We start from the raw sequence: 25,953 nt of genomic DNA, 5'->3' as shown, positions 1-25,953 counted from the left end.
ATACAGCACTTAATGATTCTCTTTATATTTTTGTATTCCCAAGATTCACTCTTTTTTCTTTTTTGTTTGTTTTGGGGCGAGAATTTAGAAAATAATTTAAAGACATGGTGTATATCTTTAATAAACAAATAAAAAAATGTGGATTGTGTGATTGTCACGAAACACAAGGACCAACAGGCAAACAAATTCAAAACAGATCCAATGTTTTAACTTCAGGATAAACAGAGAAATGAGAACTGTAGTAATGAGCTCCACTCTTCCTGGAAGATGTTCCACTAGATTTTTTTGCTCATTCAGAGACAAGGGTGTTCGTACTGATGTAGGTGAGGTGAGGAGACCTGGGGAGCAGACAGCGTTCACATTCGTTAGTTCAGTAGGACTGGAGCGCTATAGCAGGAGATCTTCCACTCCAACCCATGTAAAGCAGATCTTCATGGAGATCTTCTGGCTTTGTGCACAGGGGTATCGTCATGCGGGAACAGATTCGGCTCTCCTGGTTGAAGTGAAGGGAAAAGTTTATGCTCCTGCATCCGACAACATCCTGTAAAATTGTGTTTCTTCACCTTTGTGATAACAGTTTGAGGAAGAAGCACATACGCCATATAAAAGATTGAAACCCTGAACTGTCATGACAACACGTCTAAAAAATGTATTTGCAAGTAAAAGATCATCATTTGCAAGCCAACACACACACCGAGTACAAAAAAACGTCCGTGTAAAATAGGAATGTGCTTTCTTTTTAGCAATGAACAAAATGGAAAGTAAACAAGCAACGAATCTAATCAATATTCGCTTTGACCAGACAATGACTTCAGTAGACCCTTCCACACTTTACGCAAAGTCAGGGATTTTGTAGGATTAGAGTCAGGTGTATTAGATACCAATCACACCAAGCATTACATCAATTTTATTTGTAGGTTGAACCCTCAGTGATTAAACAGAAACAGAAACAGCTGTGGAGGAGCTTCAAACTGGGTGAGAAGCCAAACTCTGCTACTAAGGTGAGGTTACGGAGAGACCGTGGAAAGACACTAGGTGGTTCTACTGCATCGTGAAGGTCTCTCTCTCTCTCATGTAAAGGTACACCCAGAGATGTCTGGCCAGAAGTGGTTTTCATGGAATTACTCCAAACCTCAGATGTAGAAGCAAAGCTTAGAGTTTCAACTATGCATGAAAACATAGGAACTGATTAGCAAAATATGGAGCTGATGAGTCAAAGCAAGTTGTTTGCTGAAGGCCTGGAAAGTGGTACAATAACGAGTGTCTGCAGGCAGCAGTGAAGCATGGTGGAGGTTCCCTGCGCATGAAGGAGACTAGATGAGGATTAATGGTGTCCTCAATGCTGAGAAATGCAGGCAGATACCTTATTATGCAACACAATCAGGAAGGCGTCCGATTGTCCTCAAATATATTCTGCAGCAGGGCAACGACCCCAAACATACAGCCAACATCATTAGGAACTATCTTCAGTGTTGAGAAGAACAAGAAGCCCTGACGGTCATAGCTTTTGGCTCCACATCTTCGAGAAGATCTGTGAGATGCCAAGATACTTAAAAAAACAAGTGCAAGTTTACCCAGAAGAACTGAAGATACTCATTTTATTCAGATTTCTCCTCGGTTCATTTACTTTCCATTTTGGTAAATGGATAAAAATACATTTACACTTCAATTTATGAAAGTATTCCGCAATTTTTCCACACCAGCCTAAAACTTTTCCACAGTACAGCACAATTTATATAAGTCCACACAAACACACATTGATGGCAATAAGCTTTTTATTTCAACAATAAGGCAGTGTCTGTTTTTATTCCTTTTTCTTTTCTTCTTCCCCCTGTTTTGTACACTGCTTCTCCACAAAGCTTGCTGGCGGCCATGTTGATGTACAACAGTGTGAACAGTTTTACTCTGGAAAATAATCCAGCTCGCAGCAAAAATCACATAAATATGTACACCCTTTTAGGCCCTATTTACACTCCGCACTATAATACAGTGGCTTGGAATTATGTTGATGAAGAAAGGTTATTTAAAAAAAAAAAAAAAAAAAGAAAAGCAGACAACACATTGTACAAAACAGACGACAGACAACTCGTCCCCCTCCATACACAACACACACCCCCCAATAACTAAAGTTAAAAAATGGGGTCTGGTCTTCTTTAATTATATTGAAAAAATAATAATAATAAAATAACAATAAAAAGTCGGCGTCTTTCATTTATTTATTTATATCAATTCAAACACATTTTGATGTTGGAAAATTAATAGTCGTGCTTTTTTTATTAAATTTTTTTAATGATTGTTTTTCTTAAACTTGCAGCCAAGTCAGGAGCCTGAAATTATTCGTCTGGAAATGTGGATTTAAAAAAACAAAACAAAGAAATTATTGTAAGTTTAATATTTGTATGATGTCGATTGAATCTTAATTGAATTAAAGCTAATTAAAATTTTGTTTCAAAATAATTTGCTTAAAAACAAAAAAAAAAAAAAACTACACGGCTAAAACACACGTGTGTGACATGATGACGCATGAACGTGATGTGACATCGTAAACATATCTATACGTATACACCAGATGACAAACGCTCGAGTCTCGACATTAAACCAATATTCGTGTGTGTGTGTGTGTGTGTGTGTGTGTGTGTGTGTGTGTGTGTGTGTGTGTGTGTGTGTGTGTACAAAACCCCAAAAAAAAACTCCCACTGAGGTAAAACTGTGAATTAGAATCATAAAAGTCTTTTATTTATTTAATTTTTTTATATCAACCGTAAAGAAGAATGACTTTTTTTTTTTTTTTTAAAGAAAAAAAGCAAACAATAAAAGTTGACTGGTATTAAAGCACATGCAAAGTCACTGGATAGTATTTATAGCATTGCGTCGAATATAACGCCGAATCCTCGAGACGCATTAGTGTGAGGACATCAAATCCAACGCTCTCGACAGTGTGTGTGTGTGTGTGTGTGTGTGTGTGTGTGTGTGTGTGTGTGTGTAATAAAAAAAAGAACAGTTGTGCGTAGTCACTTGGTAGTTTTTAGTCTTCAGTAAATAGACGTCTCAAATAAATGGCACTTAACACCAGAATCGTTTTTTTTTTTTTTTGCACATAATAAAAGGGAAACACATTTATACACATGAGGTGTTGGGTTTGGAGTCCCAGTGAGTCGAGAAGTCCACTCGCTGCAGGAGGTGGTCCCCTTCCTCAGGTAGAAAAACAAAAACAAGAATATAACACAAAAAAAGAACGAATCAGCGTCCATTTATATCGTCCTAATATTTTTTCCCCCCAAACCGATGACAGAGCAGTCCTCGATGTCCATGACTTCGATTTGGCGCAGTCTCATAAACCGATGTGTGTGTGTGTGTATCTACAATTTTCTCTCTCTCTGTGTGTGTGTGTGTGTGTGTGTGTGTGTGTGTGGGGGGACATTGAGGGGACCTGATAAAGCAGCTCGGCGCAGCCCTGCTCCTTCCTCTGATTGTCGCCAGAGCGCCGGACATTTGCATCTATTTTTTCTTTATATTGATTTTTTTTTCGATTTGTTAAACTTTTTTTATTTTTTTTATACAAAAAAAGGTAAACAGGAGACGAACATTAAAATAAAAAGACATAACTGTATAAAACGGACCAAAACCAAAGAAAAATCCACATAAATGTATAACCGGCGTCCGTGACAGACGACATAAACCGTCTGCTGAACAAGTGCTTCATAAAAAGAGAGCGCAAATACATTAGTGATAAAACACACACAGACACACACACACACACACACATACACACACACACACATACACACACACACACACACACACACACAGAGAAAAAAAAAAGTGTCGCAGCGTTCATTATGGAAAAAAAAAAAAAAAGGTCTGAAACTATTTAAATAAAAATGTATCAGTGACATTAAAAACTGAATGCATTATGTACCTTGTAAACTAACGCCCATGGAAAGGTGTGTGACACACACACACACACACACACACACACACACACACACACACACACACACACACACACACACACACACACACACACACACACACACACACACCACTTTAACAACAGGACTGAAAGTACATATTTTAGAACAGGAAAACTGGAATTTATTCTCACACACACACACACACACACACACACACACGGTCCTCTGTACCTCAAAATGTGCCTCAGAAGCTCAAGTGGTGAATCCGTGAGTGTGTAAAAGCTATGAGCGGAGCGACGCAGCCATTTTGGGCCAAAACACCAGAGTTCAGGAGAATGTAGCTAGCAAATAAGTGTCACGGAAAATCCACCAGATTAGCATCATGCAAAACTTGTGGAGTGGTTTGACTGGGATAGGAATTAAAACAAAAGAGCAGACGTAGCAGCTTACAGTCAGGATGTAGCAAGAGGATCTGGAGCAGAAGGGGCGTGGCCTGTGGTTTTAAAGGCGGAGCCTGAGGCTAGCTTTACCGTTTGTGAACCCTTGAGCGAATGGTTCGTTCCATTTTGGGGCAAATTAACGATTTAAAAAAATGGCAACGCAGAGCTGCACGATGTGTGTGTGTGTGTGTGTGTGTGTGTGTGTGTGTGTGTGAGAAGTGAGAAGGTGAGGATCCTGAGCAGTTCTATGGAGAGACAAGAAGATGAGACCAGAGGAGAGAAAGAAAGCGATAGAGAGAGAGAACGAAAGAGCACGCAGTGGAGTGATTGAACACGCCAGTGTTGGTGTGTATGAGGTGCACAAGTACTCTACTGCAGCAGCAGCCATTTCTTCACCTGTGTGTGTGTCTGTGTGTGTGTGTGTGTGTGTATGTTCTACTTCTAAGAAGTACATTAGTAATGTGATGGTATGCATATTAATTTGCATGAGTATGTGCTCTAATGCGATTCACTCTGTTGGTGTGTGTGTGTGTGTGTGTGTGTGTGTGTGTGTGTGTGTGTGTGTGTGTGTTCACATCCCTGTTTAAAGTCGACAGGAGAGAATAGAACAGGTTTGTGTGAATGAGTTGTGTGTGTGTGTGTGTGTGTGTGTGTGTGTGTGTGTGTGTGTGTGTGTGTGTGTTCACTCGCTGTCGGACAGCGTCTCGTACTGAGAGCAGAGCAGCGGTTTGGGTTCCTCCTCCCAGGTGCGGCTCTGAGGTTGTGGAGGTCCGGAGGTGGACTGGGTGGGTGAAGGGGAGGGGCCGGGCATCACTGAACCAGGCATGCGCATCATCGTGAAGAGGTTGCAAGGGTACGGAGTGGAGCCTAAGCACATACACAACACACACAAAAATAATCCAGAATATCTTAAATATTCCTTTTCTTCATCTGTTTCATTCCTTTTATTTATACTACAAGAAATAGTGTTCATTTATTCAGTATTTTATTATGCATTTATAGTTGCATTCGTTTCATGCATTCATTAATTTAAAGTTCATCTCTTTATGTGGAGTCAAATGTTGCCACAGAAACAATAATGGTTGAACTTTCTGAGCCTCTGACCAATCAGAATCGAGAATTCTTGGTATATAATTATAAGTGATAATACAGGGTTTCTGCGGCTTTCACCACATCAAATTCAGGACATTTTAACACAAGACCAATAGGTATAAAATTTAAGACCTATTTCATCAAAAACACAAAAACACCTTGTCTGAGACTGGCCTTAACCGAGCCCAAAATTCAGTTTGTTTCCAAGCCGAAAACTTGCACTTCCCTGTACCTGAAAATTATGGTATGATCCGAAAGAGATTCACCTTAGACAGAAAGCTGATTGGCTGTTGCATGTTGGTCTCATAATGCAGCAAATTATATTTGGAGTCGTGGAAGAAAGAACTACAACAACCACGAAAACGAACCCAAAATTAAGACCTGTTTAAAATTAACAGACTTTTTAAGTCCTAAAGTAAAAAAAAAAAAAAATGTATTTAACTTTTTAAGACCCTGTGGGAACCATGTATAGTTAATTATAATCGAAGTTGAAGTGTTACCTGTGGACGAGGGTCTGTCCTCCCACACTCGGTTGGTGAGAGGTGTGCGGCGGTTGCAGTCTCCCTCGGAGTGGACGGAGGACACGGAAGACGGTCTCTCTCCTCCTGAAAGTCCAGGACCGGGGGACTTTGTCTTGCGGCCGTTGGAACGCCCGCTGCTCTTTGATTTTCCTGCAACACACACACACACACCCCATAATGACGTCAAAACAATAACATCATATAATTTGACTTCGCAAAGTGATATATATAAGAGAAATATATAACATAAAAAGTGTGTATTAGTATCATTGTGTGTGTGTGTGTGTGTGTGTGTGTGTCCCAGGTCTATACCAGACAGTGTGTAGGGCTCGTCAGTGCGTGGATCAGCAGCAGCAGGGGGTCCGGAGATGGAGTTCGAGCGCTCGTCTGCCTGGTCGTCATATTTTCCCATTAGTGCCTTGCGGATGATGGCCTCCAAGCCGATGGTGTTCCCGCTGGAGTCTGGAGGAGGTTGGCTACGCACTGCTACGGAACCTAAAACACGCACTCGTGTTATAAGATGAGTTGTGTTTCTAGTTGTCCAGCTACATACATCTTTATAAAACTTTTCCACACTCAAATTAATATTACTTCATAATAGGTTTAAGGTTACCTCCGGTAGCAGAAGCAGGCATGTTGAAGATCTCAGTCCCGGGTTGGCCTGAGTCTGGAGAAGGGGAAAGGTGAATATGAAGTCTGAGATACATGATACAGATGAAAGTTTGTGGACACCTGAGTGTAGGATCGGTACGTGCTTCTGTCTGAACGTCCGATTCCACATTTAATCCCCGTTTTGCTGTTATAATGATCTCCACTCTTTAGGGAAGATGTTCTAGATTTTAGTGTGTGCTTGTGGAGATTTGTATTTATCCACGAGTGTTAGTAAAGTCAGGTAGTGATGAAGGTGAGAAGGTGAGGAGGCCTGGGGGGGGTGCAGTCAGAGTTCACATTCATTTAATAGCTCTATAGAAGGAGATCTTCCACTCATGAGAAACAGATCTTTATGGAGTTTGCTTTGTGCACAGGGGTGTAGTGTCCTACTGAAACAAGTTTGGGTCTCCTAGATCAAGTGATGGGAAAACTTTGCCATGCACTATGTACACAATATCTGTGACTTCACATTAGTTCAGGGGAACCACAGATGGATGGAAGAGTCAGGTGTCACCTATACTTTCTGTTCATATACAGTGTATATAAGCAGGAAGAAAAACAGATATGTTGCAAACTCACTGAAGTCATTGTCATTGCCTACGACCATCTTCTTAATCATCTCCTTCTTGCTCTTGACAATGGCGGAGTTGTTCTCTGTGAGTTTGCTGAAGAATGCAGGTGGCTGGGAGCTGCTCGAGGGAGACCGAGATCCCATCCTGACCGAGACGCCGGGGGGGGAGAAGAAAAGGTGTTATAGGTTTGTGTCTATGTTTTTACATTTATGGCATTTGACAGACACCGTTATCCAGAGTAGAGTTGCAAAGGGGGGAGGGACAATTTCAGGTAAAGCTCCAGAAATGTTCTATGGGAACTTCATCTGGACAACTTTGGAAATATTCCAAGATTAAAACTTAGTATCCGGTTGTTTTAACAACAAAAAAAAAAGACCCTGCAAGTTACATTTAAGTTCCCTGTTAAAGGCTCACCTGCAATTTTGTTAATTACCAGTTTATTCCCATTTACTCCCTTCGAAGTTTTCCAGTCATAAAAATTCTTGGAATTCGGCAACCCTAATCCAAAGCGATTTACAATGATCTCATTCATACAACTGAGCAGTTGAGGGCTTAGGGCCTTGCTCAAGGGCCCAGCAGTGGCATTTTAGTGGTGCTGGGATCTGAACTTAGGATCTTCTGATCAGAAGTCCAACATCTGGGCTCCCTCCTCCCTGACAGTATCTCACATGTATTCACTTCAGTTTAGTGTCTCTGTGTGAATATCAAGTCTATACCCTTGTTCGGCTTGTTCGCTGGGACACGCTGCTGCCTGAGATTCCGGCTCTGACACGCCCCCTGGTGGAGAGACGGGCTCAATGCAATCGGCGGACAGGCTCACTGGAGACACTTTACTTTGAGGAGGAGACCTGTTTGGGGAGGAAAAAATAAAATAAAAGAGCTCAGCATGGGGTTCACAAACTGCCCACAGGATTGACTCTAGTAGTGCAGTTATTATGAAGATATCTCTGAGCTGCAATGTGTTCAATCTCCTCACCTGTCTCTCAGCCTGTCTCTGTCGTTGCTGGAGCCCTCGGGGGTAAATCGGCTGCCGACGCTCGTCTCCAGTGGGGTCTGAGGGGCGCTTGGTGGGCGAGTGAGGTCCAATACGGGTGAACTGTGATAACCATAGACAGACTGGCCTCCCGCCTGCCCCTGCTGCGACTGACGCATGTAATCTTTCTTAATCACCTCCTGAAACAGGAAAGTATGACGGGTGTGTTAGAAATTGCAAAATGTCTGCTTATTTCATAACATTAAATATGTGCTAGAAGAGGCTCACGCTGATGTGCTGGGCGAGGGTCACCACTCTCTGGGAGCTTTTAACGGCAGGGGACGGGGGCTGTTGGCTGGGAGACAGTCTCTCCTCTGCAATATAAAATACGTTTTGGTGCTCCTTCTGCTGAGCTGCAGTGGTGGAAACAAATATAAAAACAACATGTATTCTATATTTTAAAAAATAGATATATATTTACGATTTACATCAAAAAAACCTTTGCATGTACAGAATTACATAAAGCAGAATTATGCATTACTCGGGGGTGTGATGGTACACGCATTGGCAACTTGCGCAAAATGTTGATAAACTGCATTTAAAAAAAAACACAAGCAAAACAAAAAATAGTTTTTGCATTCCTCCACCCCCTCCCCCCCAACCGTACCGAAATTTAATAAAATTTATTTATCTCGGTTTTGCAACGTAGCCACTGCGATAACCGGGGGATTATTGTATTACTGCTTTTAGATATCAATACAGCAGTGTAGCATGTGTGTGTGTGTGTGTGTGTGTGTGTGAGTGTGTGTGATTTCCCTCTCTTTGAACTCCCTAATCTTCCCATGCCTGACCCCATAGCACATTTGATCCCTCTCTCTTTTGAATCCTCCCCCGCACAGCTATCCAAACACTGCACGAGTTTCCGCTCGAGAGCCAAGAAACCCTCAATCGAACAACAAAGACACTGATGATCTCGAAGAGAAAAGAACAAGAACTAGCAGATCAAATTTAACAACATTCCCAAACCCAGCAAAAAAAAAAAAAACGTTTGCACTGGAAAGCGGGTCTCACCGAGTGCACGGAGCTCGTGGTCCTTGTTCGGAGTCTTGTTCATGATGCCGCTCTCAGTAGCCAGATTAGGAAGGGTTCGGCCTGTCGTGAGCCCCACATGGCTGCCGGGTGCCTGGGCGAACGGGTAAACGTTGCTTCCGCTCGGGCTGGACATCTTGGATTCGGATTTGGGCTCCGGTTGTTTGGGCAGAACTCCGCGGTTCTGGCTTTTACTCTGCTCCTTGACTCCGCTCGAGTCTGGATAGGAGTCGCTGGCTCTCTGGGGGTGGCCGCTGTAGTTTGAGTAACGCGAGGAACTCTGTGTGGTGGACCTGGAGGAAAAGTGAGATGAATATCAGGGCTGCTTAGTGGCAGAGGTGCTCCTGCATGTGTTGTGTATTTTTTTATATTATATTCCGTATAACCAATGGATAAATGAGCACGAGGTACGCAGCCATGTATGTCTGTGTCTGACCTCAGTACAGACGTGCTGCTGTGCTCCGAACTCTGCAGGTTTTTCGAGCTGGTGTTGTGCAGGACAGTGGGTCTGTGCTGAAGGCTCTCCTGGGGCCGAGGGCTCATCGCCTGGTGGCTGTAAGGCAGAGAAGGTGGACGCGAGCTGGAGCTGCTGCTTCCGGTCTGCTCTGCTGCTCCTGCAGAAACACACACAGGAACATTCCGGCGTATTAAAGATATTCTCAAGCGCTGAAAATTGTAATGTGCTGTATATATTCGTCACATTGTGTGTGTGTGTGTGTGTGTGTGTGTAATTGTACCAGGTCTCCAGATGGGGGCGTGCTCCACATTGCCATGACCGAGGGACCTCTCTCTCTCTCTGTCCCGATCGCGCTCTCTCTCCCTCTCGCGCTCCCTCTCCCTCTCTCGATCCCGTTCTCGTTCTCTCTCCCTCTCGCGGTCTCTTTCGCGGTCTCTTTCGCGGTCTCGTTCTCGCTCCCGGTCTCTCTCGCGCTCTGAAGGCGTCGGCGTGCCCTGGAGTTTGCTTATGTGCGAGCTTCCGACTAGAGACGAGAACAAATAAAAAAATGTATAAATATAAATAAAAACAAGATCTGATACAGCACCTGAAATTGACATGGATTGCATTTGGAAGATGCCCCTTATGCAGAGCCACTTACAATCATCTCATTCACTCATTCAATTAAGGGTTAAGGGCCTTGCTCAAGGGCCCAGGAGTGGCAACTCACATCCTTCTGATCAGAAGTCCAACATCCTAACTATTGCGCTACCACTTCCCCACTGAAATGCTGTGTAGGGTATCCTGTGTTGATCAGTGTGTGTGTGTGTGTGTGTGTGTGTGTGTGTGTGTGTGTACCTGGGGAAATGGGTGAGGTGGTATACCCTCGGCTAGGGAAAGTGGTTGGCGTTCCGGAGAGGTAGTTGATGCGGTCCATTGGGGACGCAGACGCTCCTGAAGGAAGTGAGACAGTGATGAGAAATGACTAATGACATGAAGGTTTTATCCATTTACAGTACAGGGTTTCTGCAGGTTTCACCAAATCTAACACTTTAAGAGATTTTTAAGGTCCAATTAATAAATAAATAAATGAAATCCGAGCGATCGAGAGAGGGTCGCACCAATAACAGAAAGCTGATTGGCTGTTGCATGTTGGACTCGTTTGTAGGCGTCATACAGTTAAAATGATTTTTGAAAGGAATACAACCTCCAAGAAAACAAACCAAAAAAAAAGAAGAAAAAAAACAACAACGAAAGGTTCTAAAGTGCTGCAGGAGCATTTGAATGTGAAGTGGAGGCGGCGTCACACGGACATCGAAAAATTAACACCCAGAACAGTGAATTTAAGAGTTTTTAAGGCCTTAAAAATTAAGATATTTTTTTAAGACTCCACAGAAACCATTAAGTATAGCTAAGCAGTGTGTGTGTGTGTGTGTGTGTGTGTGTGTGTGTGTGTGTGTGTGTGTGTGTGTGTGTGTGTCTACCTCGTGTTGCAGGCGAGTAGGGTAAAGTGAGCGGTGGGTCCCGTGGACCTCTCAGTAGATCGGATCTCTGCGTCATAGCTGCTGCAGGCCACTGGTGCATCTGCTGTGAGGTGATGTAGTCGGTGAAGAGTGTGTGTCTGTTCTCGAGGGCCGCCGTATCAGGGAAGCCCCGGATTAGATAAGGGGGATAGGGGTGGGGGTATCCAGGAGCAGGAGCCAGGTGTCGTGGCAGGTAATAAGCAGCTGAAAGTGGTACGCAGTGTTATAAGTCAATTAGAATGCAAGGTATTTCTATTAAGGAGATTCACCGCTCACGTGCTGGCCTACCTGGATCTAAAGGAATGCCCCGGGGCAGGGCGGCAGGGTCGAAGGGCAGCGATATCTGCCTTGGGTACATGTCGGTTCCCAGACCCTGCAGCAGCCGCTCGTAGGAGGCCAGAGAGGCGGCGTGATCCCCCACGACAGGCAGCGGAGACTTGGTGGTGCTCATTTCTCGAGGAGTTGGCGTGGACTTGCGTTCCTGCTGAGGAACCTTAGCCGAGCCTGAGAGAGACGTTCATGCATTCAGTAATGCAATTCCAAGCATTATGGCATGTAGAAAAACAAACAAGTCGGAAACTTGATTCAAGAAATACTCTGCGTTATGTAACCAAAACTATGTAGTTTTAACCAAAATTATCCCCCCCAAACTACATTTAAGTTCCCCAAGTTATTAACTAACCTGCAAATTTTAAAATTCCCATTTTATACCCATTAATTACTGCTAATTCCTATCAATTCCCACGGAAAGGTTCGTCTTAAAAATTCCTGGAATTTTCCTTGGATTTTGCAACCCTAACCTTCGTGCTGCCGCTGCGGCGTGTCTCTGCTCGTCAGTGGGGATCCTCTGTGCGAAGGCGGCGCATATCCTGCCCTCTTGTGCTCATCGTAGCTCACGGGGCTGTGGTGACTTTTGCCTGCCTGTTCTGCTCCCAGCACCAGGGAGCTTGAGGTGCTGACCACGGCGCTGGGCCGGGATTTAGGCCCCTGCTCGTCGTAGTGGCCCCTCTCTAAATGAGGCGGGAGATTCGAGTATGGCCGAGGGGAGCTGGATATGATGGAGCGCACGTCGTGGCGTTTGGACGAACCTGCGGGCTCCAGTTTGAGAGGCGTGCCCTGTAAATCAACCATTTACTCAATAATGCGGCTCTAAATAAATGGGACAGAACTCAGTCCTGGTTTGAAAATATGAACAGAAATGAGAGAGAGTGACCTGCGTGATGGAGCCCTCTTTAGGTGCTTTGCTCATCAGCACCCCCTCTGGCGGGATGAGGTGAATGGAGCGCCCGCCTTCTTTAACCGTAGGCACTACGCCATCATGGGGGCGGCCCTTGATGGCGTCAGGGCCCCGAGGAGACGGAGAGCTCTCGCGCTTCAACTGCTTCGGCTCCCGGCGCGAATACTCCTCCTGGGCGTCTACATGACGTGGGATACCTGGGAGGCACAGAAAGCGTTCGTTCTTTTATTAGCGAATGCGTTCGTGTGTAACATGAGGAGTGTGTGTACACGAGCGGCGCTCACCCTGCGAGATAGAGCCACGGTGATGAGGACGAGGACTCTCTCTCTCCTGAGGCATCGCTCTACCCATCAACCCTACGACAACAAGGGGAGATGAAGAGGTTTAGAAAATGAATGTAAAATTATTAGGGGGAAAAAAAACCTTTCAGATCAGAGAGATCAATCATCTGTACTGACCCTCAGCGGTGGACAGAGTGTCCCGTAATGGCAGCACTCGAGAGATTCCCCCTCCTTCCATGATTTCGTATGAGCGTTTCATCCCCAACACCTCTCCTCTGGCTTCCTCCTTTGGGTTCGGGGCGCCTGTAAACAGGAGAAAGGAAACCATGGGCGAATATAACAAAAGCATGGAATACCTGGTGGTGGTGTGTGTGTGTGTGTGTGTGTGTGTGTGTGTGTGTGTGTGTTTATGTGTGTTATAAATAATTAAATATAAATAATATAAAAAATATATATGAGATTAAAATTACGGTCATAGGAGAGGACGTGTCCACTGATGCCCTCATACAGAAGGTGTCCCTTGGCTTGGTTTTCCTCTCTGGATCTGTCTCTGCTGGGGCTGTCCTCAGCGATAAGACGAGTAATGGTACCCTTATACAGCACATCTGCCGGGGTGCCCTGTCAAACACACACACATAATTTACATAGAATAATGTACAAGTCATTTCGAGGACACACACACACACACACACAACACACACAACACACACAACACACACACATTTTTATATATAAAAATACATACACATACAGCTGTTTGTGTGTTTATGCGTTTGGGTCTATTCGCATGCAGCTGTGCGTGTGTGTGTGTGTGTGTGATCAGCAGAAGGGTATTAAAAAAGATGGGACAGTGTGCACCCGCTGCTATGGCAACTGAGTGTTGCTTGTTATATCATTCCGTGCTAGTGCACACACACACACACACACACACACACACACACACACACACACACACACACACACTGAAAGAGGATCAGAGTGTGCTAGCTCCAGAGATGTGAGATGGCTGACTGATGGAAAAGGGTTCAGCCATTAATGTAAAGTTTATAGAAAGGGTATGTGAACACCTGACCATTAGATCGCTATACGCTTCCTGTTTCCACATTTAGTTTCCATTTGCTGTTATAATATCCTCCACTCTTCTGGGAAGATGTTCCACTAGATTTTTTATTTTTTTTGATGTTGTGGTTTGTGGAGATTCGTTCAGAAACAAGGGTTTTAATAAAGTCAGGTACTGATGGATGGAGGTGAGAAGGTGAGGAGGACTGGGGTGCCGTCAGCGTTCACATTCATTCATGTTAAATAGTTTTGGAGCTCTATAGCAGGAGATCTTCCACTCCAACCCATGTAAAGCAGATGATCTTCGAGTTTCATGCGACTGTATTCAAAAGACCTTCAATACGATTGTGTGCCTTCAACATTGTGGTAACAGTTTGGAGAAGCACCAAACACGGCTGGAAAACTTAGGTGTCCCAAAACTTTTGTCTATATTGTGTATATTTCTAATTCTTTGGAGGTTTGCAGTTGGTACTTATTTTTTACTGAAAGATTATATGGTTTATTTCAAGTGTTCATTACGGTATTTTGTTACACACACACACACACACACACACACACACACACACACACACACACCTGAGTGATGGAGCCACCACGGTATGTTATGGAGGATTCGGGGTGGATGCGCGTGCCAGGAATACCCTTTGTGATGCTTCCTCCTTGTACAGCTTGCATTGGGCCTGTAAAACACACACACACACACACACACACACACACACACACACACACACACACACACAGTAAGAACTACCCAGCTCATGCGCTTACACAGATCAACATGCCTTAAATATTACTTAGTTTCATTGTATTTGTTTTATTGTGTGTGTGTGTGTGTGTGTGTGTGTGTGTGTGTGTGTGTGTGTGTGTGTGTTCAGAAAGCTACTAGACAATGTAATAAGTTGATGTATACACCTACGGTATCCATAAAATATACCTGAAAAAGAAAGCGGAAATTTTTTTCAGGAATTCCGACCTTGCTGTGACCTTGACCTTATTTGTCTGGACGACTGTTGCCTAGGTAACAGTGGGTTGGTTTTTTATTTATTTTTTTTATATTTTAAATTTTTTTGCTTTACTAAGTTTCATGGTGTTTCTGGTTCTTCATAGGGCGAGTAATCATCAGAGAGCTGAGGATTAGTGAGAACACGCTGGAATGTGTTATGCGTCCCTGTTATCGTTGGACGTCCCTGATCGGAATCGGCGTTTTCATAGTGACAGACGCGTGGGAACGATGCTAAATAAGCGTAAAGAGGGTAACGCTGACTAACCGCGGCCGCCGAGGCTCTCCGGAGCAATGCCGTGTGTGGACAGATTCTCAGCCTGAGAGGAGGAGGGGCCACGTGGAGACAGCTGCTCCTGTTTAACCACTGGGTACCCGGCTGTGTGAGAGAGAGAGAGAGAGAGAGAGAGAGAGAGAGAGAGAGAGAGAGTTGAGGGAGAGAGAAAGAGAGAGACCCAGAAAAAAGGGGAGGGAGAGAGAAAGAAAGAGTGATAGAGGGAGAGAGAGGGGGGGGGGGAGTGCAAGGAAGAGGGAGAGAAAGAAAAAGAGTGGTTGGAAAGACGGGGAGAGAGAGGGGGAGCAAGAGAGAAAGAGAGAGCATTAAAACTAATCATGTCCTGTATTACACAATAACAGTTTCTAATTGAAACAGAATGTCCTACACTGTTCGTTTAAAGCACCATGGTTCTCACACACTCACACACACACACACACACACACACACACTACCGAGTTTCCGATGCTCCATCCAGGAGAGAGGCAGAGCTCCAGGAGTCATCTTGCCGTAGTCTGAGCTGTGGGCGGGGCTGTGCATCTGCACTGGCGTACCCTGGAAACACAAACACTCATGAGCAAACAACATCAAACAGAAATTAAACAATTCAGATTCAAAAATATACATATATCATTATAGTACTTTACATTATCAAAGTACTCGTTACTCGTATCGCCTCCTTTTCTCCAGTAACTTCTTTTTTTTTTTTTTTTTTTTTAAACTAAAGAACAGTGTTGCTTCTGATCCATTTGCAGCTACACTCGTCTTTAACTTGCATTACACCAATTATAAACAGTCCCAACAGAAACCCCTGCATGTCTTGTTGCCTCTGTCTGACACTGGAGACTCCTTTCTGATGAACCCGTGTGTTCACGAGAATCCTGTCGGGTCACGGGATAAACAACTTCCTCACATCTTTTGTGTTAATTAAATAACGTTACATGTGTAACATCTGCCGTACAATCGTTGCCATAGAAACAACACCGATAACACTAGAATGATGGCAGACATACAAAAATAAAATGCTGGTGCTGTGAGCACTGCGCGCTGTTCTCCGTTCTCGGTTCTGCGACGTTGTTGGGCGCTGCGAGTCGTTGGTGAGGTCTGTTTAACACTACCAGGTGCTGTGTGATGTTGTTGAGCGCTGTGGGACTTGTGTGATGTTAACAGGTGCTATGCCATATTGTTATACCCTGTGACACATTGTCAAAAGCGGTGTAATTTTATTGCCCGTTATGTTGCTGATGGTTGTGTGATGTTACAGATGGTTGTGCGATATTGTCAACGGTTGTGCGATGTAATCAGGAGCGATGTAATAATACTGGTTGTTATTTTGCTAACCGTTGTGCGATGTTATTAGGAGAGGTGTAATAATACTGGTTATGTTGCGATGTTGTCAGGAGCGGTGTAATAATACTGGTTGTTGTGTTGTGACGGCTGTGTGATATCAGGAGCGGTGTAATAATACTGGTTGTTGTGTTGTGACGGCTGTGTGATATCAGGAGCGGTGTAATAATACTGGTTGTTATGTTGCGATGTTGTCAGGGGCGGTGTAATGTTATGTTGTTGACAGTTGTGCGATGTTACCGGGAACTGTGCGACATTGTTGGGAGAGGTTTAATATCACCAGGCGATATGTGACGTTGTTGACAGTTGTGCGACGTTGTTGGGAGCTGTGTGACAGGAAAGGGTTGTGATTTGAAGGTGTACCTGTGTGATGGAGCCGCCCGGTTTAGCTGAAGAAATGAGGGGAGGAGGGTCGGGGATGTGCAGCGGCCGTACACCAGCCAGCCTTTCCTGCTGAGGAGCTACACACACACACACACACACACACACACACACACACACACGCGTATCAGAGCTCAGTCTAACACAATAATTACACATCAAATAAACTGAATGGAGCTCATGCCTTTCATTCTTTTATTACACCTTTTTTCATTCCTTTTAATGGAGCAATGGCTCTTCCTTCTTCTTGTCTTCTTTCCTTCCCTCTTTCATTCACATTCTTTTTGTTTATCACAGCCTAATTCTCTCTCTCACCTTTTTTCCGTATCATTTCCTACTATCGTTCTCTTTGTCGCATCCCCATTTTCTTTTGTCCACTTCTTTCTTATCCTCCCCCCCTTCTTTTCATCCATCATATTTCTTTCTTTCGAAACCATTCCATATTTTCATTCGCCGTTCTGTCCAGTGTGCCGCCGTTCTTCCTTTTCATTCTCGTGCGCTTTATATCCGATTTCTTTCCTACCTTCTTTCGTTCGCATTGTTCTCTCTCTCTTACCTTTTTTTTCTTTTCACACTTCAAAAAACCCCCTCTTCTTTTTACCCATCCTATTTCTTTCTTTCTACTCTATTCCATATTTTAATTCCTCTTTCTATACAGTATGGCGTTCTTTTCGTTCGCTTTGTATCCCTTTTCTTTCTACCCTGCTTCCATCTTTCCATCCTTCCACCATGTCCTCTGCTGTATCACTAAACTGCGGCACCAAAAAACACAACAAATCGCTATACGGCAGGGTCAAAAGTATCGGGACAGGAGCGGTTGACCATCGGGCCGATAAAAACTAATGACTTGTTGTATGCCGCGCGCGTGTGTGTGTGTGTGTGTGTGTGTGTGTGTGCGTGCACACGTGCGAGTGTCTTACATGAGTTATAGTGCAGGTACGGCGACATCACAGGACGGCCGAGACTCATGGCTCTGATGTGATCCGGGCCGGGATCCTTCTTCAAGTCGGCGAGAGGAGAGAACGCCCGGGGTTTATCTATAAACACACACACACACACACACACACACACGCGCAGGTGGTTTTGACCTGACTGTACAGAAGCGACCGGAGTGTGTGAGGTCAGATCGACTCGGCCTGAGCAGAAAAATTGATTTAAAAAAAAATAATTAAATAAAACAAAATACAATAAAAACCCCATCTGCACACTGACAAAGCCAGCACAAGCACCAGGAGGGTAAACATACTCTCACACACACGCGCGCACACACACACACACACACACGCACAGCAAAAAGCGAACGCGTTTTCAGATCAACAGATCAAAATCAAATCACTGGAACAATGTGGGAAGCGTGTGATTGGCCGCCCCTGATCATCATTCTGTACATCACACATGAGGCTGAGGGGGGAAAAAAAGCGTGTGTGTTTCTGTGCCGTGTGTAAAAACCTACGTAATCCGTGAAGCAGAGAGTGTAGCCATCTTTCCTTCCCCCCCTCCAGTTCTGCAGGGATGATACAGATAGACTACAGCTGAGCACATCAGCTCAATGCAGAAAGAATTCAGAAATAAATAAAAAATAAATAAAATCATACACCATACGCCTCACACACAAGCTTTCAGTTTAGCACTTTAGTGCTTTCACTGGGTCCTGGCTTCAGAGATGCATGGGGAGTCTTCTGGAGATTTCCAGAAAGGTCTGAGGACACATTTATACACGGCATGGACAAAATGTTTGTGGACACCTGAGCGTGTGATCGGTACTTTCTTTTTTCTTCACTAGATTCTATGGAGATTTGTGCTCATTCAGGATGTACAAAAGGGCTGAAGCTCTGAAGAGGATCTTCCCTCCAAATAGCTTTTGGGTCTCCTGGTTCAATTTCAATCTCCAAAAGACGTCATATACAGTCGTGTGCTAACGGTTTGGGGAGGAGCCACATATGGCTGGAAAAGTCAAGCGTCCCACTTCTTTTGTCCATACAGTGCACCTCCGGTTTGATGAAATCGAACCACCTCGTAGCATAAGAAAGTGAAGCATGGTGGTGGTGGCGATGGCATGAAATCAAGTCACCCTTGGCCAGTTGGTTGTTCGCTTGGTTGGTAGGTAGAAACATGGCTGTCCTACAGCGAACAGGTGAAGTAAATAACACTGTTGATCTCTTCGTCATGGCACCGGTTAGTGGGTGGAGATATTTATTAGGCAGCAAGTGAACAATCTGTCCTCAAACTCGACGTGTTTGAGTAAGTTTGACAAATTGTGACGTCTAGACGACTGGATCAGAGCATCTCCAAAACTGCAGCTCTTGTAGGCTGGTGGTGTGCAGTGGTCAGTATCTATCAGAAGTGCTCCAAGGAAGGAACAGCGGCGAAGCGGCGAAGCGGCGAATCGGCGACAGGGTCGCGGGCGGCCGAGGCTCAGTGTTGCTACTGGGTTCTTTGAAACATCTCGTGTGCTATTATTATCTGGTGCTTGTAGAGCACCCGGGTGTCTGAAAACTTTTAGGTAGATTGTTTTTTTGAACAAACTCTGGTTCGTCCATGAACTGGTGAAGGTTTACCGAGATCGTGTCAAAAAACATTATGGAATACGAGAAACAGAAATATGATGGGTTATTACGACATGTTATTACGGGTATGATGGGTTATTACGACATGTAACCTCATTCGTGTTGCGCGTTTTATTAATAAATAATGTGCAAATGCTCAACAGGGGGTCGATACTCGTGCAAGCCACAGTAAAAGACTTCGATATTACAATCGGATGTTCGGAGGTGTTTGCTAGAACCCTATTAAGTTTCAGGCATCAAGAGACCGAGGAGGAAAACAAAACGTAATACACAAAGCAGTTATGGAAAACTAAACGAGTGTGACATGATGATATTCATAGTGAAAGAAAAAAAGAAAGAAAAGAAAAAAAAAAGTCTGCCCTCTGAAACATCTCCATCTCGCAACTGAAACTGGTTATAAACAGCAAATATCGTTTCTACGGTTACTGGTTTCAGTGTCTCCTCTTTTCTCCTTCCAGTGAAACGAGACTCGTGTTAAAGCGGGATTCCAGAGTTTCAGTCTTGGTAGGACATGTTTTTATTCATAGCAACTCGGGGTGTAACGGTGCACGTATCCGTAATCCTGTTTACGTGCGGAAATTGGTTACCAAGTACCAAGATATCCCTCCTGTACATATTAAGCGAGACACGGACTGAACCGTAAATGTTGTGTACACCCCTTTATATATTGACCCGTTCTAGAATGCTTGATTCTGACTGGCTGGAATGATTTTTATTATTTTATTTTTTTACACAAACAGTCGTAAAAATTGAGACGGAGACGTGCAGAGGTGAGAACATAAATCCAAAAGTGCATCAGAACCCAAACGCCGTACCTTCTTTCTCCCTGTCGGAGGGCGTCGGTGTTCTGGTTCGGATCCGTGGACTCCCGGATTCAGCGATGCCGCCGGGGTAATGCTGCGATTTGATTGGCTGAGGATGCTGTTGCTGTTGCTGCTGCTGTTGCTGCTGCTTGGTCCCTTGGGACGACTCGTGTGCCATGATGATCTGCTGTTCGTAGAGTGCCTGGGCATCGGGCATTAGCTGCGGCTTCCCCAACATGCCTCCAGCGGCTACGGAAATGTCTGCCATCTGCACACGAGCATGAATAGTGTTCAAGCAGAGGATTTCAAACGTTTCTGTTTCAACTGATCGAAATGATAAACTGCAGCAAGAAACGATGAGAGAATGTGATGAAACGAATGCAAACGATGCCTGGTTTCCTTGGTACCACTGTGGTGTTGTTTTTTTTTTATAGTACCTCTGGTACTGCATTAATACTGAATAAAATAAAGTTTTGAAATAGAAAAAAAAAAATTGTTGATTTATTATTATATTTATGATTCTAGACCATGATCCTGAAGCCTGTGGATCAGGACTAACAGCCATGTGCTGAGAGGACGGATGGAGGAGAACGACGGCTCGGTGATGTCAGAGATTAGCAGCAGTCTTATTATCCATGGTAACGGAGGCAGGTCGGTGCATCTAATCCGCTCTGAGACGGCAGAGGGGATCAGACTATTCACATGGCATGTGACACTAACACACACACACACACACACACACACACACACACACACACACACACACACACACACACACACACACACACACACACACACACACACACACACACACACACAAGGGACGGTGTGATTCACCGATTCACATAAAAGTGAATCGCAATGCATTGTTTTTCACGTGCGTCTGCAAAAAAAAGAATTATTTCTATATAATAATTAGTTGAGGCGCTACACTTTAACTCTTTACAAAGGGACCGATCATTTGTGACCGTTTTTTCTTCCCACGTAGATCGAGTTCTCCTGCTACGTGAAAAACGACGTATCACAACGCTACGGCGTGTCCCGAGAGTCACATAGAATGGAGATTAACATGGCAGAGGTAGAGCTGTAACTTCCTGGAGACACGACAGGAAAAGAACGTCTGCTTTTATTCCATTTCTTTTTTTCTTTGCGCTACAAAGCGCCCATGTGTTAGAAGTCAGAAGGCACCATATTGAGTCGCAAAGCGTCGTATTTATTCCACCCAATCGCATCGTGATGAATCGAAGGGAAATTGGAATCGAACTGCATCTTAATAGGGGCGAATTGTATCGTATCGCATCGGTAGCTGCTTCGTGGGTATCTTTAATGTACCGTTGTATAGATTATGTATAAAGACACACACCAGGGTGCGGTTTACGAGTCGTTCTCTTATCCACTGCAGCGTTATAGAATTACAGATGTGGGATGATGCGATCAAAGAGAACGGGTGTGTAATTAGTGTGTACTTAGTGACTGGTGAGGTGTGCGGGAGGTCTGCGTGTGCGTGTGTGTGTGTGTGTGCTCACTATGGGAGGAATAGCGGCTGCTCTCTGTTTGAGCTGTTTGAGGTCCAGTGGTTTCTGCAGTGCAGTTGAGATCACTCCGTCGTGGGCGTAACTCAGCAGGCTCGGCCTGGGAGACGTTATTCTAGAGAAAACGAGAGAGGGAGAGAGATTAGATAAAAAAAAGGGGGACGAAAAAGAGAACTGCATGGATGGGATAAAAGAGAAGAGAGAGAGATGAAAAGGAAGGAAAAGAAGGAACAGAGGAAAATGATGGCATAAACAAGCAAGAGATGATGAAGAGAAAGTGAAAAAGGAAAGCAGAGGGGGAAAAAACAGGGAAAACTCGAGAAAAGGAATGAGAAAGAAAAAAATGCAAGAAAAAAGGGGACAGAAGAGGACATAACAGGGCAGAAAAGGATGAAGGAGATTGCAGACGAGTGGAAAGGAAAGGGAATGAAAGATGAAAAGAGAAGAGAAATGAACAGAGGAGAGAATAGGATGTCATTCCTAAATATGGTCAGAGTCCATCCTATTTACACTCTATAAACAAACTCGGTGTATTATTAAAATTCCACTCGCGCTCTCACACACACACACACACACACACACACACACACACACACACACACACACACACACACAGCTGTTTCCCCTGCAGCAGCCAACACAGTGTGGAATAACAGAGCAGGATGATTCAACACAAAGCGGCTCTGCTGAATCGGTCTCGTTTTTTCTCCTCTCTGACTCCTGCCACACCCCCTCACCTGTTCTTCTCCACGCTCTCCGTCTCCTCCACCTCGTCCGCGCTGCATGTAGCGCTCGAGTCGCTGTCTCGCCCTCCCTGCTCCCGCTCTCTTTTCCGTCCTTCCCTCTTCCCTTCTTCGGCCTCCAGAGTCGGGGGCTTCTTATCCTCCGGCTCCTCGTGCACCTCCTTGACTCTGTCGCTCCCCTCGGGCTGCTCCTCCTGCTTCACGACTCCCTGCTCGCACTTCACCTGCGGTTTCTCCTCCTCCGGGGCGTCTTTGTCGGAAGAAGACGCGGACGTGGACGCGGACGTGGTGTTCGGCGCAGACTTAAATCGGCCCGAGCTTGAATCTTTCGCTTTGCTGCTCTCTGACGAGTGCGGGGACGGGAGGCTCTCCGTATCCGAGCTTTGGTTAGGGCCTCCTGAAGAAGCGCAAAAACTCCATGATTCAAAGTAATAACTCATTAGATTTCTAATCAAATTTACTACGTCTTAGATTGTCGTAAAGTCTCTCTCTCTCTCTCTCTCTCTCTCTCTCTTTCTCTCTCTCTCAGGGTAAAGTCTCTCTCTCTCTCTTTTTCTCTCAGGATAAAGTCTCTCTCTCTTTCTGTCTCTCTTTTTCTCTCAGGATAAAGTCTATCTCTCTCTCTCTCTCTTTCTCTCAGGGTAAAGTCTCTCTCTCTTTCTCTCAGGGTAAAGTCTCTCTCTCTTTCTCTCAGGGTAAAGTCTCTCTCTCTTTCTCTCAGGGTAAAGTCTCTCTCTCAAAGTCTCTCTCTCTCTCTCTCTTTCAGGGTAAAGTCTCTCTCTGTCAGGGTAAAGTCTGTCTCTCTCTCTCTCTCTCTCTCTCTCTCTCTCTCAGGGTAAAGTCTCTCTCTCTCTCTCTCTCTCTCTCTCTCTCTCTCTCTCTCTCTCTGAGTAAAGTCTCTATTTCACGCAGTAACTCTTGGCAGGTTTACATGTGCATTAAGTAAGTATGTGTGTATATGTGTGTGTGTGTGTGTGTGTGTGTGTGTGTGTGTGTGTGTGTGTGTGTGTGTGTGTGTATATACACGTGCACATACCCTCTCCATCCTCCTGAGCTTCCTCCTCGTTGCCGCTGCCTCCGGATCCTTCCATCTCCTCCTCATCAGCAGCAGAGGGAGCGCTGGTCTCTTCGTTCTGCAGAGCTTTACCTTTACGCCTGGCCTTACGCTCCTGCTCCTACACACACACACACACACACACACACACACACACACACACACACACACACACACACACAAACACACTGAATTCTTTCTCTCACAAACGCCCACAAGAACAACCCAGTAAAAAAAACACAAAAAACACACTCGAACATCAAACGTGCAGCCTGAGCAGGATAATTAGCCACCATGACAACCGTTCAGACGAGAAATCGCAACACATTTCTTACAAAAAAAAGCAAACAAAAACAGTAGCTAACGTCATGCTAAGCCCCACCCCTTTTCTATTCTCTGCTGTGATTGGCTAAGAAACTGGGTTGAGCTACTATTATATATACACTATTATTCACTAGTGTGCTAGGTACATATGTTCCATCCAGAATTCTGATAATGCGCGCACGCGCACACGCGCACACACGCACGCGCGCACACACGCACGCGCGCACACACGCACGCGCGCACACACGCACGCGCGCACACACGCACGCGCACACACGCACGCGCACACACGCACGCGCGCACGCGCACGCGCGCACGCGCACGCGCGCACACGCACGCGCACACACACAAAACGCGTAAACTCCTAAATCAACACAAACCGATTTCATTTTATGCTGCTGCAGGATCTCGTCCAGTTTCTGCCTCTTTTTGTAGTTGAAGTAGAAGTTCTTGCACTGCGAGACGGTCTTGGAGCCCACCAGCTTGGCGATGGACGACCAGTTGCGGCCATATTGTAGAAGTCCTGCACGCAAAACAAACACGGAGTCACTCCATCATCATCCCGATTACTTTTGCTTTGCGGTATAACTCCGCCCACAATCGCCAGGAGGCGGAGCTTATAGAAAACCGACAGACAGACAGACAGACAGAGACACTGACTAGGGATGGAGAAGGTTCCGCTACATGTTGTTCTGCTACATGGTAACTTCGTGTGTGTGTGAGTGTGTGAGAGAGGGATGTTATGGTTCGAGATTTCCTTTAATGCGATCACTTTCATTATTTGCTTTGACAATGATCCGTTTTCATAACGACGTGCGACACTTTCCCACGTTTCTGTTGTTCTTAAAAAAAAAAAAAAGTGAACGTGAGACAGCAGAACTGGTTTAGAAAGTACAGCACACATGCATAGCGTAAGGCTGTGTGTGTGTGTGTGTGTGTGTGTGTGTGTGTGTGTGTGTGTGTGTGTGTGTGTGTGTGTGTGTGTGTGTGTGTGTGTGTGTGTTGGGTCTATCAGGAAGAGAAACTACAGGTAATCTAGTTCACACAAACACACACACGGCTGACTCATGCTCAATTTCTGTCAATAGCAGAACGAGAGACGGAGAGAGAGAGAGAGAGAGAGAGAGAGAGAGAGAGAGAGAGAGAGAGAGAGAGAGAGAGAGAGAGAAAGAAACAGAGAGAGTAAAATACATACACAAGCATGATGAGAAGGTGATGAGAGACTGCAGAAAAAGAGATGAAATACACATTGAGAGAAAAAAGAGAAAGAAAAAGAAAGAAAGAAAGAAACCGATAGAGCAAGATATATACACAGGCTCCTTTGTGACAAGATGGAAATGTTGAAAGAGACAGAGAAAACCAGAGAAAGATATTTAGAGAGAGAGACAGAGAGAGAGAGATTGATCAATCGAGCGTCAGTGAATTCCATACATCTCTCCCTGTGCTCACGTTTATCCCTCTCCCATCTGCACTCCACCAGCACCACCACTACCACCACCATGCTTCACCAGCAACCTTCTGACAGTCACAACCACACACTGACCTCAAGCACATCTGAGAAACATCTAATTTCCAAACCATACACTCTTACAGCCTCTTTTTTTTCCAGAGAGAGAGAGAGAGAGAGAGAGAGAGAGAGAGAGAGAGAGAGAGAGAGAGAGAGAGAGAGAATGAAGAAGGGAGAAAGCCCAGCATGTCCAAGAAATCAAAAATACGAAGTGGTAACAAAAAATGTTTCACCAACAGGTGGCAGCACAAAGCTGCACGCACAGTCACAGGAAGCACAGACCTTCAGCAGACAGTGTGCCTAAAGACATCGTCCTGTGTGACCGGTGTTGTTCTGACTACGTGCGCACTGTCACCGAGCTCTTCCTCACACGTGAGTTTCTCACTTTCCACACCCACACTACTCGCCAGGTTTGGCTCCTGTGGACTTCGCCCTCTTCCTGAAGATGAAGCTCCAGCTCAAAGGTCGCCGTTTTGACACCAGTGCTGGAGGTCCGGCGTGAAACGCGGAAGGTGTTTGACACGTTCCACGACACGTTCCAGAAGAACGCTGGGAGCGCTGTATTACTGTGCAAGGGGCTATTTTGAAGGTGGTGGTGTGAAAATGTAGATAAATCAAGCACTTTCTTGTAAA

General features: G+C 44.9%; 1 protein-coding gene across 5 annotated transcripts in view; it reads right to left on the bottom strand.

Annotated features, from left to right (window-relative positions):
• Positions 1-2,708: 2,708 nt before the first annotated feature.
• The window catches only part of ncor2 (nuclear receptor corepressor 2), a 65,991-nt gene continuing 42,746 nt past the window's right edge, over positions 2,709-25,953 (bottom strand). For 2 of the 5 annotated variants that reach the window (XM_083554083.1, XM_083554085.1), the window contains exons 18-47: positions 24,194-24,336; positions 23,472-23,610; positions 22,430-22,832; positions 21,687-21,807; positions 20,173-20,428; positions 18,244-18,294; positions 17,711-17,827; positions 16,773-16,870; positions 15,518-15,617; positions 15,057-15,167; positions 14,365-14,468; positions 13,200-13,347; positions 12,907-13,032; positions 12,733-12,804; positions 12,425-12,645; positions 12,012-12,327; positions 11,500-11,715; positions 11,173-11,415; positions 10,547-10,642; positions 9,990-10,232; positions 9,689-9,866; positions 9,235-9,545; positions 8,452-8,576; positions 8,167-8,363; positions 7,907-8,038; positions 7,198-7,334; positions 6,581-6,634; positions 6,280-6,462; positions 5,947-6,117; positions 2,709-5,221 (exon numbers count right to left, since the gene is read on the bottom strand). In XM_083554083.1, the coding sequence (XP_083410209.1) occupies positions 5,037-5,221; positions 5,947-6,117; positions 6,280-6,462; positions 6,581-6,634; positions 7,198-7,334; positions 7,907-8,038; positions 8,167-8,363; positions 8,452-8,576; positions 9,235-9,545; positions 9,689-9,866; positions 9,990-10,232; positions 10,547-10,642; positions 11,173-11,415; positions 11,500-11,715; positions 12,012-12,327; positions 12,425-12,645; positions 12,733-12,804; positions 12,907-13,032; positions 13,200-13,347; positions 14,365-14,468; positions 15,057-15,167; positions 15,518-15,617; positions 16,773-16,870; positions 17,711-17,827; positions 18,244-18,294; positions 20,173-20,428; positions 21,687-21,807; positions 22,430-22,832; positions 23,472-23,610; positions 24,194-24,336 (4,997 nt within the window). In that variant the 3' untranslated portion in view covers positions 2,709-5,036. The remainder of the gene's footprint in view (positions 5,222-5,946; positions 6,118-6,279; positions 6,463-6,580; positions 6,635-7,197; positions 7,335-7,906; positions 8,039-8,166; positions 8,364-8,451; positions 8,577-9,234; positions 9,546-9,688; positions 9,867-9,989; positions 10,233-10,546; positions 10,643-11,172; positions 11,416-11,499; positions 11,716-12,011; positions 12,328-12,424; positions 12,646-12,732; positions 12,805-12,906; positions 13,033-13,199; positions 13,348-14,364; positions 14,469-15,056; positions 15,168-15,517; positions 15,618-16,772; positions 16,871-17,710; positions 17,828-18,243; positions 18,295-20,172; positions 20,429-21,686; positions 21,808-22,429; positions 22,833-23,471; positions 23,611-24,193; positions 24,337-25,953) is intronic. The other 3 variants (XM_083554086.1, XM_083554084.1, XM_083554087.1) reach the window with 3 other exon arrangements.

The sequence above is a fragment of the Silurus aristotelis genome (genome assembly GCF_946808225.1).
Source record: "Silurus aristotelis genome assembly, chromosome: 11".
In the NCBI taxonomy this organism is placed as follows: domain Eukaryota; kingdom Metazoa; phylum Chordata; class Actinopteri; order Siluriformes; family Siluridae; genus Silurus; species Silurus aristotelis.
Note: the sequence above shows the minus strand (reverse complement) of the source record. Positions and strands in the feature narration are given on the sequence as shown.